Below are 16,573 nucleotides of genomic sequence, written 5' to 3'. Positions count from 1 at the left end.
TGCTGTCCGTCTTGGTAATTCCTCCCTGGGAAGTTTATATTAAGGTGTCTTCCTTTCTCCTATTTGCCTTGACTAGATCCCAAGATGAGGTATTCTGAAAATGCTGCTTTGTTCCCTTTGCAGTGTGACAGTCCTGCTTGCCTTGTCAGTCATCAATCTCCTTTGAGACTGACTAACATTTGTACAAACGAGCTTGACGGTATTCTGCGTTAATTTCTCCCGTACGCCTGTTGGAATTTTGACAAATTTAAATGTGCGACTCGAGGCTTTTGGCACGTTTTATTTTTCATTTTCTCCATGGGGTTCCTGTTGTTCCTGACGATTTCATGAAGAAATAATTACTTTTGTCGGCCTGCAGGGTGAAACTAAAGGCTGATCAGGTTGCAGAAGTTTAACACGACCTGTCTAACTGCCTCGAAATGCCCTTGATGCGCCGCTGGGATATTTATCCCACTGAGCTTCAGATCCACGTTCAGTTTGACCCTGCTTTGTTTTTGCAACTTGTAAAAAAACAGCACACAGCCATTAGGCAAAGTGTTGATATTTTAGCCGTTTAGTGGTGAGTTTTTATAAAATTAGAAGACCAATTCTTGACATCGCAGCAGTTAGGCAGGAAATATCTTAAAGTCTAAGTCTGTGCTAAAACACTGAAGCCCACGTGATGCAACCTGAGTTTCATTAGACTCGGGTAATTGGAGTTTTTATAAAACTGCTTTCAGTGACGTATTAGATGAACCAAAAACTTGTCTTAGGAAGCACAACTTTTGCTGGCGGACCTGCATCGTCTCAGAGCTCCACCTCCGTCCAGTTTGATGCTGATCCTTGTTTATGCTGTTAACCTCTGAGCAAGGCTGCGACCTCACATAACTCTCTGGTGAAGATAAAGCAGCTCCACTCATCCTCAGTGAGACGAATGTTATTACCTATTTGTGATGCGTCCCTGTAGCAGGCAGTAAATTGTGGTCGCCATGGCAGTAGAGAACTTGCCTGCTCATTGGACGTTGCACTAATTGCCCTCACCCCTCTACAAATAGTCTTTATCGTATTGATTTTGATTTGTAAAGTTGTTGTTGTTACTCAGCACTGGGTTTCATTTTATTGTTTTGTTGAGAACAATGCAACAGTTAATGGCTTTAAAGTACAACCACAATGGAGACTTGCAGTTGGAAAGCAAAACTCAACTGCTCTGGTATTCCAGAGAAGCTGCGGTGGGCTTGTTTACAGTCAACAGCACATACTAATATCTCAAACCACCATTGGCTAATTTCGCTCTTCACTCATTTGTTTTTGACTAATATATATTTTGCCCACAAGTATCAGTTTATCTGTTTGGGAATTGATAAACAACAAAGCCTAACATGTAATTCAATTCAAGAGTACAAATATTTTAGAGGTTTTGTAGAGTATAATCAGGGCAAAATGTCTGTTGAACACGGATGACTTTTCATAAACAGAGAAATGGGTACCATACGAGCAAAAATTGCAAAAGTACAAAATGATGGAGTGACAAAATGACTAGCAGTTGTTTCTGCATGTTAGAAAACTGACAGTAGCCACAGGAGTCCTGTTCAGTCAGAAATCATAAACATGATTTTCAGAAAACTGAAAACTGAAAACCTTCCTTTCAGACCGCCACTGTGGGGAACAGAAACTACTGAACACATTTATGTTTTTATATCTCTAATGCTCCAATCGACATCAAATTTATAAGCAAGTCTCAGTAATAACCCAATTCAACCACAAATACAAATAAATCAACACAAATTATTTCATAAATTAAGTTGCATAATTAAGATGAATGAGTGATAAAATGAGTAAATGAATATAAATTCAGAAAATATGAAACCTGTCAGTAGTTAGAAAGCAGTCCTTCCTGTAAGGGCAAATTATTATTAGCCAGTTTAATCCTGATGGCTATGAAAAAGATTTCCACTACAAAGGTTTTCCATAATGAGCATGAAATAATGTGTAAACGCAAATAGTTCCTAAAAAGTTTGCAGCCTTATGATTAAACTTATTCTTTGTCATCCGTCTTTGTTGTAGTTATTTCTGGGTTTATTTGTGTAAATTTCTTCATATGTGTGGATTTCCTGGCTTTTTACTAACAGCCTGTGCAAATTTCATGTCAATACTTTTAAATTTAATGGAGGATTCTTTGTGTTCGCTAAACTTTACATCAACTTCTGTTTCAACAAGAAGAATGTTTAAAACTCCAAGTTTATTTGAGAAAAATACAAGTTTCATCTGTGTTTTCTGCTCTACAGCCAAGAAGTTCTTGGACGACAACCAGAGCTGCCAAAGATTTCTGCCTCATTTTTTATTTTTTTTTGGAAACGAGATGCTAGAATTAAAATGCTAAGGGTGGAGCGGGATGGCTTACGTTTGCACGGCTGCTCTGTTGCTTGAAAAAATCTGAAGGGCTCGTTCTCAAATTTAGCGTTATTGGTTCGGGGTCGGCGGAAGCATCCTCGAACATTCACTTATTCAGATCGCTTGGCGGTGATGCAGGGTTTAATGAAGGAATTAAACGTAGTTGCCCTGGACAGCATTGGGAGCAGCAGCCAAAAGAAATGTTAAGTTGCTATTTTGTAAGAAGGATGAAGAGTGAAGCCTGGTTTGCTTCAGCTCTTTTAAATTAGCATGAGAAACTCTCCTTTCTGTTTCATTTCATATTCCTGTAATTGTGACTCAAGCATTTTTTTTTTCTTAATTCACTGTAGTTGACAGCTGTGACACTGTATTCTGCGTTTCCTAAATATTTCATGACCCCCGAGAGAGAGCCGCCCCATTAAAAATGTATACTAAAATGTTGAAAACACACGAATCTCCACGGGAAAATTGAGCAGAGATGTGGAGGGTTTTGGCAGAGCTTTGTTTGTTTGTGTGTATTTTCACCTTGTTTTGACGTGAATGATTTGACTCCTGCACACACAATTACACATCCGGACACAACTGCTGAGTACGGCCAGTTTAAAGGACTGTGTCGGTGCGCTCAAAATCTGTGTCATGCCTGTGCTTTGTCCTGAGAATAATTCATAGGGGCTTTATTCTCTTTCTCCGAATAAAGGGGAAGAATCTCAACACGACTTTTCTGGCCAGTTCTATGCGTGCAGTATTATTCCCTCATTAATATTCAATGCTACTTTTCTGCAAGGGAGCTTCCGCACACAGTGCACTACATCAAATGGTGGTACATTAAAAATTGACCACGTTTGTATTTTTTTGATGTACACCTCAGTTATTTCGTTGCACTTTTTAGTGCTGCTTGTGGGCATCTCTGCAGTGCTGAGGAGCTAATATCAAAGAAGCATCCTGATGAACAACAATGCTACCAACGGAGACATTAAATTCTATTATGGCCCCCATAACGAGTGAATTATATTTAGCCAAGTCATGCAGCATCACCGACCACTTGATCGCATCATGCAGTCCTCTGCAAACATTGCATACCGCCTTTTCTTCCTTTATTTACATTTTCAAATGTAAACTGTGTATTTATTACAGTTTGGTTTAAAAGAGTGAGCTAAAACAGGTCGGATGTAATGTAACACATTGACAGATACATTTCTGCACATGATGCATCTGGATGCTGACTGCCACAGGGTGGAGTCTGCTGAAAAAACGCATCAGTCCAGTGGAAACTGAAGCAGACCTGCCTGTTGGTCTTTAACGGGTGTTCAGGTTTGGTCACAGAGCTGAACGTAAAAGATTTGAACTTAAGTTATTAGATAAGTAGCACGTTTGTTTTTAAGTACGTTAACTTACACCAGTCATTTGTTGTGGAAAAAATTTTTATATAACTACAGAGAACCTGAAAAAGTTCTTCTTGCTGCATTTCACTCACTGTCTGTGCTTTTCTTTTCTTCAACCTCGCAGTGACAGCAGGTTGTACTGTGTGTGCATTTCTTTTGGAAAAAAGAAACAATGCACCACAAAACTGTCTGAGAAATCATACAGAGGAATCCATCATCCTTCAGCTGATCTGCTCTCTGCAAAATGTTTTCGCTTTTGGTTTTGTCAGAATCTCTGTTGATCCTAAAATATAATTTTCTGTCTGACAAATTGTCATTTCAGCATTTTTCACTGGTGCTAGCAAAGAAAATACTAACAATACTAACACGTAATTTTTTGCAACTAGCTGTTCATAACAAATTGACCTATGAAACTATGAAATCTTAATTGTGCAAATTTTTATGGTTGAAAAAAAAGAAATAATTGAAACTTATTAATTTAATATATTACATAAATCTTGGCAAAGTAAAATAAATCTGCCACTCAAATGACTGAAACTCAGTTCCTTTAATCATCTACATCTGGAAAACCAACTCAATGTTTTTATTTCTTGTAGCAGTTGCCTTAAAGTACTTTGTGATGTCATCAATGATAAGTAGTACATAAGAAAGTTACTTTTGTGGTAAAAATTTTCAATCTAAGCAAAAAAGGAAGAAACTTGCTTTAAAACACCAAATTAATATTTTAGCTTAAGCGTTGCTATATTTTTGTAATAATTAATTTATTTTATTGTTTGAATTTACGAATTCAAAATATACAATATATGCGTACAATGTTGAAAAACTATAGATATTGATTAACTTAATTGCCCTGCCTTTATTTGCAAACAAGATTGTGATTTACATTTTAGTGTTCTATAAAAAATTCCATCTATCTGCACGTTCATCCATAGATTCACTCATTCATCCATTCATTCATTCATTCATTCATTCATTCATTCATTCATTCATTCATTCATTCATTCATTCATTCATCCATTCATTCACTCATTCATCCATCCATCCATTCACTCATTCATCCGTTCATTAGACAGATACACGTGATCTTGTCAGCTACAAGGCTCTTTGTCGCTCCTCTTGTCATCCGTTCTTGCTTTGCTCTCACATTCATCCTCTTCTTCCTGCCTGTCCAAATCTTTCAACTATATTTCTTTTTATGACTATATATAAATATGTATATATCTCCATCGCTCTCTTTCCAGTCTTAATGCACAAGATGGCAGTTTGCAAGTAGATGGCAGACGAATGTTCATTATTTAAAAAGCAGAATGACAGTAAACTCTGCCAGCACTTGGAGAAAGTGCTGCCTACAGTGACTCCAGATGGAGTTGAGAAAGTTTTCTTCCCATCCCCTCAACTGTAATGGCGGTGATGAAGAGGCCTAGAATACTAGAATATTTGGCAGACAAGATGTGTGGATTACTTTTGCTGCCTTTATTGTTTTCGCTTTGACTCGTGCTTCAAGTTAAGATAGTAATTAAGCAAGAATGTGTCGAGTTTTATTGCGTTTGGAAAAAACATCGCTGGGAAAGAAAAAATGCATCATGAAATTTTGGTTTGGCTGGAAGAGTTTTGATGTTTCCCTTGGCCTCTGGCTTTTGTTTGACCTCTTTGTCCATCTTAGTTTGGAACGTCATGGAAGTTTGCTCTGCCTTAGATTATTTTTTTCTTGATTTTCAATTTTTTTTTCAAATAAAATTATGAAAAATGCATTGTAAATATGTATTTAGCCACTTTTACACTGATACAAATAGATCCCGGTGGAGCTAACTGCCTTCAGAAGAAACATAATTAGTCATTAGAGTGTGACTCTGCACAACATACTCAATACCCTAAACCCCATTCTGAAACATGGTGGTTGCAGCATCATGCTGTGGGGAAAAGTGTCTTTCATGTTTGTTTGTTTTTAAACCTTATTTCAATTTTTCTTCACTGAACTATTATTCCCCACTTTGCAATTTGCCATATCACAAATATCCTGATGTGATCAGTTGAAGCCTGTGAATGTAACTTCATAAATTTTAGCAAGGTAAATCCCACCGTCGCGTTTTAAGTAGATCTCAATTTTGATGATGATTTGAGCCAACCTGGATTACCAACACATTGCTGTGTATTGGCTCGATTTGAATTGCAGAAATAGCATTTTAAAGAGATGACGGTATTATTCCTCTCGTAGAATTAATTGCGTTGCTGTGAACATCTCAGCGGACCGTCGTCTGCCATTTGGGGGCTTCTCTCCAAATATTAGACTACATAATATGAGAGCCACCAGTATTGTGGGATTGTTGAGTTAATGAAGGATTTTTTTTGTCAATCATTTCCTTTTGGGAGCTTCTTTAAGCTTTTGTCATGTGTTCAAGTCTTGGAAATAATAATGTGGTTAGCATTTCAAATTTGTCACAAGAGTGAAAGACTCTGGGGCGACTGACCTCTTTTACTTCATGAATAAAGAAAAAAGGTTAAGCAGAGAAAGAGTGTATTCTTATTGTTATTGTAAAATTTCCATGTAAAATGTGTTTCGAAATGGATTTTGCAGATTGTTACAAGATGGGCTGAATCATCATGATTAAACCAAGTCATGTCATATTCCCAGTCTAAAGTCTGCTTTACAAATGGAAACACATCAATATAAAATGTTCAGCTCCGAACTTGACTGGATTGTAGTCAACACTGACAGGCCAACTCTGAGGTCCTGCAGAGTTGGACTCATTTATTTATTTCATTCAGTGTTGAAGCCAGTTATAGTTGTTACTAGATACGTCTGTTAGCAAACTGTAGAAAAGCTTTCTAATATAAGAAGCTGTTATTTATGCCATCGTCGCTAAAATATTTGACAGTTTAATTATCTGCAGTGTTTTCTTGACGTTGCACTGCGGCCCAGCAGCTCCACAGTTCATATTTATCATTGAACACAAAGTCTGTCTCAGTTCAGCTTGGAAAAATGTGGAATGAGAATGCTAATTTTACAAAACATGTGTTTTCACTCTTTAGCTGGTTACCAGCTAAAGAGCCATCAGTCAGGTAGCCAGGTAGGAATGGGATGCACATTTTGTGGATTTAAAACCGTAACTTTTTGAAACTTTGGTGTTCTTTGATTTTGTAAATCTCCCACTTATTTCCATGCTGGCTGACTGTTCTCGACACATTTTCATTCTAACTGGGGCTCAAACTCAGAACTCCTGGAGGCTGTTTTTAGTTGAGGAACTTGAGCCAGCATAGAGCTACAACTTACATGGTGGTCAATTACATCTGCAACCTGCCAGAGTGCATTTATGCACCAACAGCAATTGTTTCTTTTAGATTTGTTTCTTCACTATTTCATTGTTTAGTTTTCTTTTCAGACATTCGGAGAACAGATCTTTGTGTCTTCTTACAGAAAAACACCAGTGTTAAGCTGTCACACTGTATTTTATCTCACCATGTATGTCGGCATACCTTATATGTATTATGTGGGTCTAAATGTGAATAAATCAAGCATGTTTTGTGAAAGCTTAAGTCCTTTCAGTGAAACGTTGATGCTGTAAAGAAAGAAAGAGTGCGTGAAAAAAGATTGCACTCTTTTTTCTGGTAAGGGCTTTAAAAAGGAGTCAAAAGAATTTAAAATCAGCCTTTCTACTACATAGAAAACGGTCTACAAGTGGAAAACATTCGAAATAACCATCAACATGCAGAAGTCTGGCTTTTCAGACAAGTTTATCCTGAAAGCAGACCACAGCATGCTGAAAGAAGTCTCCAAAAGCCAGAAGTGGAATGATGGCACCTAAAGAAGGTTTTAACATTCTTCATATGAAAATGTTGGCTGTAAAACCAGAAGTAAACTGCACAAGTTTAACTTTCATGGGACATTTGCAAGAAGGAAACCTTAAGATGTAGTAAAGTTTGCCACAGGAATCGTAAAGGCAGGAAATGAGTTTCTGGAAAAAAAATATACTTTCTATAAACCTGAACATGTTTGGCATAAAACAAATGCAACATTCCAAGAAAACTTACTAATTCAGTTATTTATTTTTAATAAATAACACAATTTTTTATGAGATGTCTTTTTTTCTCTGCATAACTGTATACTACAGTATGAAATGCAAAGATATTCAGTGCTGCAACCCAGATAGGCTGTTGTGCAATAAGCCTTTCAAAGAATACACATAAACAAAGACACAATAAGTTGTCAAACTTTTTTAAAAAAGTTGTCTCAAGGTTTCCTGACCAAATGCCATCTCTTTAGATGTTTGCTTGTTCGGATGCTGAACATGTTCAACCTTGCGTCTCAGGAATAAAAGCAGCCTCTGTTATAGTGCATTAAATGTTGATGGAACAAGTGCAATTTTAATCAGGAGAGTCTGGTTGACTCTTGACTGTAAGGCCTGCTTTATTGATCTGTTCTTTTCTACTTTTTATGCTGCTTTTGTTGTTTATGTTTGCTCTTTTAGATCTTAGAGCAGATTTGTTATTGTGGTGGATCGGTTTGGGCAAAGTAGTTGGTTAGGTTTTGGAAAATATTTGATTTTGATGACTCCGATGGTCCAGGACAAACATATTAGACCTGGGTTGTGGTAGGGACAACAATTGTCTGGATTACTACTAGTCAGAATTTATTTAATACATGGATAATGAAAAAATATGAAATCCACTCAAATGTTTGGTATTTCAGATACAACCATCTCAGCAATTGCCTGCAAATAACCCAGCGTCCTATCCAGGAGGTTTATATTCATACTGAAACTTCAGGTTTTCCCTCTGAGACGGAAACAGTCATTATCTGTATAGCCCTAATTGGTCCCTTGTCAGCAAAATAGAGAAATCTTCCAGTGCACCAGGCGTGACAAACACTAATAAGTCTGGGCAATGGGTGTGATACCTTGGAAGGTCATTTGGGCTGCTGTGCACAGCCATGAAGCATTTTGGGTACAAGCCACTGCATCATTATTTTTTCTTATCTGGCTTCTATCTTCTATAATAAATTCAAGCTGGTCTTTAGTACGGTGGATGCTGTATCACAGCGTTCTGTTCATCTTCACTTTTACCCAAATCAATTCGCCACAGCTCTGCAAGCATATGCAGCAGTTGTTGGAAGCTTTGCCACAAGCCTTCAGTTATTGCCGTTTCTGGCTACAAGGTGAGCCCTGCAGCACAAAAGTTTTCCCCTGTCCCTCCTGCTTACTCTCCACTATTTATGCTGCTTTATCTCTCTCCAGGTGTGCCCGGTACGCCTCAGATCTCTGGCTTTGAAGAACCAGTGCCAGAGGGCAAAAAAGTCACCCTCACCTGCACCAGCACGGGCAGCAAGCCCCCTGCCAAGCTGCGCTGGTACAAAGGAGACGTCGAGGTGCAAGGTGAGTGACAGAGGGAATTAGTTTGCATGCATGCGTGGATGTGTTTATTTGAGATTTTACAAAGTGAAGTAAAATAATGTGTGTTGGAGTTGATGCACTCTGAGGTTTGGACTCGTGTCCTTGTGGGAGGAAGAGTGAGGTTTTGTCGGACGCACAGATGTGGCTTCTGCTTGTGTACCTATAATTATGGCCTGTGTGGTTGTGTTTCCAAGTGTGAGACAATGATATGCGTGCAGATATGAGTTTATTGTGTGTGTAAGCCGTGCTGCGTGTGTGTCGTGTCCTTGCCATATTGCTTTGTGTCTCTGTATGCGACCTAAACCTGTAAATGTTTGTGTCCAAGTGTGAGAGCAGGCTGCCTGTCTGTGTGAGCGTGGGAACACGCTGAGCGGATCTATTCCCCTCTCTTTCCTCTCCTCTGATCCTGTAAATGTGGATTTTTCCAGGGGCTGTGCACGATGCCTGACAGAAGTATTTACCCCTCTTGATCTTTTTCACGTTTATCACATGACAACCAGAAACCTTCGCTGGGATTATATGTGATAGGTCTACCAGAAATTGCAATTAAAACTGAAATTATTGCATGGGTTTTTAAGTGTGGCCTCCACTCAGCCTCATTCACTCGAATACCTCTAAATAACATCAAGTGCAACCAACTGCCTCCAGAAGTCTGTGAATTATTAAAAAGAGTTCACCTGTGTATAAACTCCAGGAGCTCTGAGGTTGTTTAGAGAGTATTAGTGAACAAATAGAGGACCAAGGAACACTGCTGACAGGTCAGGGAGGAAGTTTGAAATTAAATTAAATCTTAATTCATTTCAGACACGCAAAATGTCAGAGAAAAAAATAAAATAACCATAATACTAATCAAACATAGAAAAACAAAACTTCCATATGCAATCCAAAAAGGAGGAGGAAGAAGAAAAAAGCTTAATTTTTTTCTCCAATTGTCTCAGCTAAATATGTCCCACATTATACATATTTACATGCCTAATTTCTACTCATTCTATGTCTATGCAATTTATTATGCAGTTGACACCACCAACAGTTTTCTGTAAGATATCCATACAGCTACATTCATCTTCAACAAAACAACCAAAAGGAAAATCTTTCCTCGTCATGAACACAGGACAACCTGCCACCTCTGGACTCAGGTTGAAAACATCTAGAGGTCAGAGGTTAACCTTCCATCAAAAAAACATTCCTGAGCAGCCAGTTATATGGTTTGGATATTATTATTATTTTTCCTTCCCAAGTTTAGATATTTATACTTAACTGCCAGTATATTGAGAGCAAAGTGGAACCAAAGTCAATTTTATTGCTTGAACTTTTTTGTACAAGGAAGAGATGTGCAACAAAACTAGAGTACTATCAAGCCCAACTTTTTCTTAATTTTATTTTTTTTAAAAACCCATAAATAATTTATTTTATTAATTCCACCTCCCAATTATGCACTACTATGCGTTGGTTCTTCACGTTGACGTTTGTGGTTATAACTTTCCAAGGCATGCACTGATCCGGTTCTTATTCGCTGCAGCATCTCTGTAAGTGTGAGAATCAGAGCAGGCCGGATGTAAGCGGGGATAGCTGCGCAACGGAAGCTCGTTAGAAAAAGGCAGGGCAGAGGAGAAGTTAAAGGGATGTGGTCGGACAGTCAGACAGAGACAGAGAGAGCTTTACATGAAGTCACGCTCACTGACTATCCGTTACAGATAAGTGGGAGAAATGAGCAGAAAAGAGAATGAAGATAGAAAGAGGGAGAAAGAGGGGAAGGAAAAAAATTAAACTGCCTTTTTTTGTTGCTAAAAGGCAAACAGATTATTGAGTTTGCCATCGGCTGATTGTGACTCAAACTTATGGTAACAGCAGTGGTGGCATCTTTCCAAATTACCACCATGTTTCCTGTAAAGCCCTGAATAGTTGTTGCCTTATTACTCAGAGGCGTTCTGCTTTGCTTTAGTGAGCAGACCAAACATGTTGGCAGAGTAAATTCTGCTGCCCTCTCACTGCTTCCTCCATCTGCCTTATGAGAAGCTCTGCTGACCCGCAGCGCTGACGGCACTTCGAGAACAGCGCCCTCTTTCTGCCAGCAGACTGCACTTTCCATAAATTATTCTGTTTAGTATTTTCAAACTCCTATTCAGAATCGCTTTGTATTGTAATTATTGAAATACAATACAGTAATACAAAAGTATAAAGATGTATTGATGTAAAGATGCTGCAGTTAGGTTTTGTTGTGCTAAAACGCTCATCTTGTCCAGATGCCTTGGCAGTGTTGTTATAATTATGGATTGAAAGGAATCAAAAGAATGGGCTAAAGCCACAAAGAGAAGAAGGAATGGGAGAGCTGCCCGCCTGAGGACAGATTATCTGCTCCTTTTGTTACAGGCAAACTAAAAACAGGAGACAGAGAAAAATGGGAGCAGCATGAAGAGGAATGTGCCTTTTACAGAGGCTGGAAGTCTGCTTAAAGACTCAGTTTACCCAAAATACCGAAAAGAAATGCATTACTGAAGCTTTGAAGGAATGAACACGTTTTTGTGTCATTAACTGCACCTTGCATTTTTCATATTCCTCTTAACTTAAAGTTCATTTTTCTTTTGGGCTGTATCAGCTAACAAAATGGTCTGTTATCTTTGAATTACATTTACTTTAGGCTTATCTGCACAGCATAATTCAATACCGCCGCAAAATATATTGGGTTCTTTCTGAAGATGAAAGTAAAAATTGAGTGTTTTGGGGAACATGGAGGGTGTGCAGCCGGGGCATGCATGGGCTGCAGATAACATCCAGAGTTTCTATGTTCACCACCCAAATGTGACATTGTGGCCACTGACAGGTGAAGAGGAAACATTAATTGTCTTGTGACGACGGTTTCTGGCATTAGATAAACATTCTGACCTTGAGGGTGATTTGTTGCAAGGCTAGCTGTAAATGTCGGAGGACCTTCAACCATGGCCGGATTGTGAAGGCTCAGACAAATAAGATGTAACATTTCCACAGCTGCAGCTCAGGTGGGACTTTTCTAGTCTGAAAGGACAAACAGGATGCACCGAAGTGGGCAGGTAGCCACAAAGAACTGGCAGGTTTTTTTGTCTTTTAAGGTTTTTTTGTCTTTTAAGGTTTTTGTTTTTTTTTTTTTGCTTCGACCATGACCAATGACCGGCTGGAAACTGAAATGTTCAATATTTTTCTGATTAGTGAACTCAAACAAGCTTTACTCAGGGAACTATTACTCAGTAAGGAAGCCTGAATGTGTCTATTTTCAAGATGAGAATTTAAAAATGAAATCAGATGTATCAAAACATATTTCATATGGTATCACTTTGTGTCTCTGACACGTCAAGATGCAATTTATTTAGTTATGCTAACAGAGTGATTAAGAACAAGACCTAAAGCAGATAAAAAAAGGTTGAACACAGCGTGAAAAAGCTGCTCTGTCACAAAACATTTTGAATTCAGAACAATTGGCACCTTTTGTGGAAATCTCAGAGTTACAGTAACGATGTAATCACTAATCTAGAATGCCAAACTTTAGTCTGACTGCAACTGCTCTCTGACATGACATAATGCCATCTGTGCTCCCTACATGAATAATTAATGACAAAAAAATGTTTTGAATGATGTTCCTGTGTTTCTGTAGTTCATTTAGATAAATCAGAAGTAGTTAAAATCAGTGTCAGCAGGCCAATGATTGGAAACTTTCCAGCAAACTACGATGGGTGCATCTCTACTGGGAACCTTCAGTCTGACAAAGGAAAGGAGGAATTTGAAGCCAAGATGCAGTTATTCTGATGCACCGCTCTCAAAAGTGTACAAAGACCTAAAAAGTTTTTTGTTTTTTTTTGTGTCGTGTGGACAAAATTATGTCATTATAAATCCTTTCATAGCTTTTTTTCACCTTTTATTTTGGCATATTATAACTAACAAAACAAAAATAAATTGCTAGAAGTTCAATAAAAGGCACAACAACCTGTTTGATTAAAAGTGCCACCTTTAGATTACATTTTTTCTGCCGGTTATCTTTGTCATCAGTGCATCAGCATCCCACATCTTGTCTTGGCGATATTTGCTGGCTCAACGTGAAAAAGATCTCCAGATTTATCAGATTGTGAAAACATCTCTTGTCTATAACCGTCTTCAGGTTTCTGCAGATTTTATTTCATATTTAGTAGTGGGCTCTCTGGCTAGGCCATCCGAATTGTAATCATCCTTTCTTGCTGTTGATTTGCAACTATTCATAATTTCATTCAAATGCACCTAAGAGTCCGTCTGAAGAAAATGCTATCAGCGTCGTTATTTATTGAAGGCGTCGTGTTCTTGCAGTGTTGTGTTTGTGCCACATATTGGATTTGGAATTACGATCCAAAAATTCATGGTTGGTTTCATCAGACAGCAACAAATTCTCCTACAAGGTTTGGGAGAAAAGCTTTTACCTCCAGCTTTGCTCTTCTCTCAGGACATGTATGAGGAATAAAGGGGATTGTTTTCAGAACACAGCCACCACTTCACAGATATTAAAGGAGGTCACATTTTCTCCAGTTATTTTTGACCACCATCATTGTGCCACAGTGTGTAAATATAATGCTGTGAATTTTTTTAACCATCCCTCCGAGTGACACCTTTTTAAGCTTTGTCACTTTTCTGCAAGCTATATATTTGTCTAAAAGTGGCAAATGAGCAAAATGTCAACTCGATCCTGCTGGAACCAGATTCACCTTGATGGATGCCAAGTGTAAAGTCAAGAAAATGGCTCAATCTCAATCAAAAGGGGATTCAACAAAATATTTTAAGGGTTGTTCACATTTATTCACTGCAGCTTCTTAGTGTTCCTGTGATAAATTTGTTTTTCTCTTGAGCTGTGCATGATAAGTGTCACATCTTAGGTGGAAAATTTATTTATCATTCTGATTTGGCATTTTAATAGGTTTCGAAAGCTGCTCTAAAAAGGCCTCTGAGCATCCGGCACATCCACAAAGGTTGCATATACGTTCATGTAACAGCAAATTGATCAGGGTGCCTCTAGCCATGAAGGATGTTAACGTGTGAGTGTCCATGTGGATAGCCAGGTCAGTGAATCCTGCTCACATGAGGAGTAGTTGGCATCATGATACAGCATGTGAAGGAGGAAACCCAGCAGAGGTTGAACACAGTATAATGCTGCAGGCAATGTTGTTTTGGGAGAAAACCTCACATCCATCCATTCATATGGATGTTATTTTTCCACATGCCACCGGCCCACCGAATCATCGCTGTGGACCAAATCAAACTTAGTTCAGTCACACTTAAATTACATCCCCAGCTGTTTCATCGTACTCTCTGTTTCTCTTTGTCCCTTTGATAAGAAAATATTTTCATAATTTTTTGCTGGAGGCCTTTATGAAAATCGTGATAAGTGCCAAATAAAACCTATTTCAGTCACACTTTTTAACCAAAGATATTAGGTGTAAAACATTTTCTCCTCTCACTGCGGTGTAGAAATATCACAAAATGTCTGAAATTCAAACAACTTGTACTGAATAAGCTGGTGAGGCATATCATATTCCATTTAAAGTGAAACACCAAGCTAGCAGGGACCATAAAAGGAAAAGTGCAGTGATGGATCCTGGCTCTCTAAAGAAAGAAATACATGTAGAACAGTTACAGAAAGCCAAAAAGGTGAAGGATCAGCAGTTTGGAGTGAAATAAAGGGACATTTCCTCTTGTGAAATGACTATTCGATATTTTATAAAAGTAAAGATGAACACATTCATTGTCTTGCATTCATTAAACACAGATATAAAGTGTTTTGATTGTGAAATTTACTGCATGGTGGGAAGTAGTGAAAGCTTTGTGACAAGATTTAGCTCCTCATAGACGCTGACAGGAAGTTTTAGTGACTTAAACTTGATGGCAGCTGGTGAAGGTCAATAAGCAACAGAGTGATAGGTGTCCTTTTTGGCTGATCAAACACCAGACATGCTGCTGGATTCTGCACCGTCTGAATCGGCTTGACTGTTGTTGATGGGAGACTCCTAAAAAAACAACAACATTTTTGTTACAAATATCAGAAATGACTAAGCTATATGGTCTAGTGATGGGGAAAAGAAAGCAAAGTGATGCTAGTTAAAACACTGGAGTATTTGATCAGCATAAGGTGTGATCAGCAGGTCTGAAGCTTGCAGGTGTGTGTTAATACAGTGACAAGCTGGAAAGACAATAGCAGTAATCTTTGAGAAGCAATTGTTGTTGGCCATCAATCTGGGAAGGGATATAAAGCTGCTTCTAAATCATTTGAAATCCATCATTCTACATGGATTATTAAAAACTTCCCCCACAAAGGAAGGAGACATTCAAAAACCCTGAGAGCTCCATCTCAAACTCTTCAGCACCCAGTTGGCATGTTAAATCATGAATTTGATGTTAATACAGTTAGAAAAGCCAGGAAAAAAGTACATTCTCTAAAAAGTTATCTGGCAGTAAAACCTTTTTTTTTTCCTTTTTTTTTTTTTTTACAAAGCTACGTTTTAGGAATTCTCAAAAATGTGCAGAACAAGTTGGAGCACAGTAGGAACGCGCGGTCAAGCACGGCGTTGGCGGTGGGATTAGTTGGGCTCGTTTCTTGCAACAGCAACTTGAAGTAACTGAGGCAACTATGCTTACCAAAGTATTATAAAGTCAAGTGGGAGGCCATCCATCCAACTGCTGAAGCTTGCTCTAAACTGACTCAGCAGTTGTCTAAAGAACATCAACCAATCTGAAAAGGAAGAGAAGAAAGGCCAAATAAAAATCCAGAGTTTGACCTAACTGCAACGTGGCAGCTCACCTCTAAAGATCTCGGTAAAGAAAAATGATAAGAGATTCTCATAAAAATCCCAGAATAAAGGTACTTCAAGCTACTGCTGATGAAGGTGGTTCTACAACCTACTGAGTCATGCACTGACCTGTGAGTTTTTCCTACTGTACCAATATTAATGGAAACTTTCTTCTCCCTATAACTGTAGGTGGCTTGCAGAGTCAGATACGCATTATGTGTGCAAACTGAAACAACCAAGAGACAGCTGGAAGATGCAAAGCCGGTCATTAATCTCGACTAGAAGGGCTGGATTCAAAAGGAACACAGACATCCATGGTGTATTTTTGGAGGAGTTTCGGTGAATGTGCCCTTTAGAAACGCAAGCACACAAAGAGAGATTTAAAGGGAATCAACTATGAATGATGGCGTGTTTTAGGCCTCACCCAGCTGTCCTGACATTGCACAACACCAATCAGTCATTGCTGGAATGACAGACTAACACACATAAACCACTTTAGGTTCAACACACAAAACCTGCGGTGATGGAGAGATTATAATCACTCACCGCGCTCGTCTCCGGCTACGTGGCAGAGGAGAGCCGCAGGTCAACGTGTTGTTATTGTTTCCCATTCATGCAGTTTTATTTTCTAGACATCTTTTGACTTTGCTTGGATGTT

The 16,573-nt window shown here is 38.5% G+C and overlaps 1 protein-coding gene across 5 annotated transcripts in view; it reads left to right on the top strand.

Moving 5' to 3' along the window:
* cadm3 (cell adhesion molecule 3) overlaps nucleotides 1-16,573 on the top strand; it is a 148,704-nt gene that overhangs the window by 86,612 nt on the left and 45,519 nt on the right. For all 5 annotated transcript variants that reach the window (XM_008433970.3, XM_008433975.3, XM_008433974.3 and 2 more), the window contains exon 5: nucleotides 8,984-9,121. In XM_008433970.3, coding sequence (XP_008432192.1) covers nucleotides 8,984-9,121 — 138 coding nt within the window. The remainder of the gene's footprint in view (nucleotides 1-8,983; nucleotides 9,122-16,573) is intronic.

Source organism: Poecilia reticulata, chromosome 17, assembly GCF_904066995.2.
Source record: "Poecilia reticulata chromosome 17, P_reticulata-male-v2, whole genome shotgun sequence".
Lineage (NCBI taxonomy): Eukaryota > Metazoa > Chordata > Actinopteri > Cyprinodontiformes > Poeciliidae > Poecilia > Poecilia reticulata.
The sequence above is the reverse complement of the archived record's forward strand: the minus strand, read 5'-3'. Positions and strand labels throughout refer to the sequence as shown.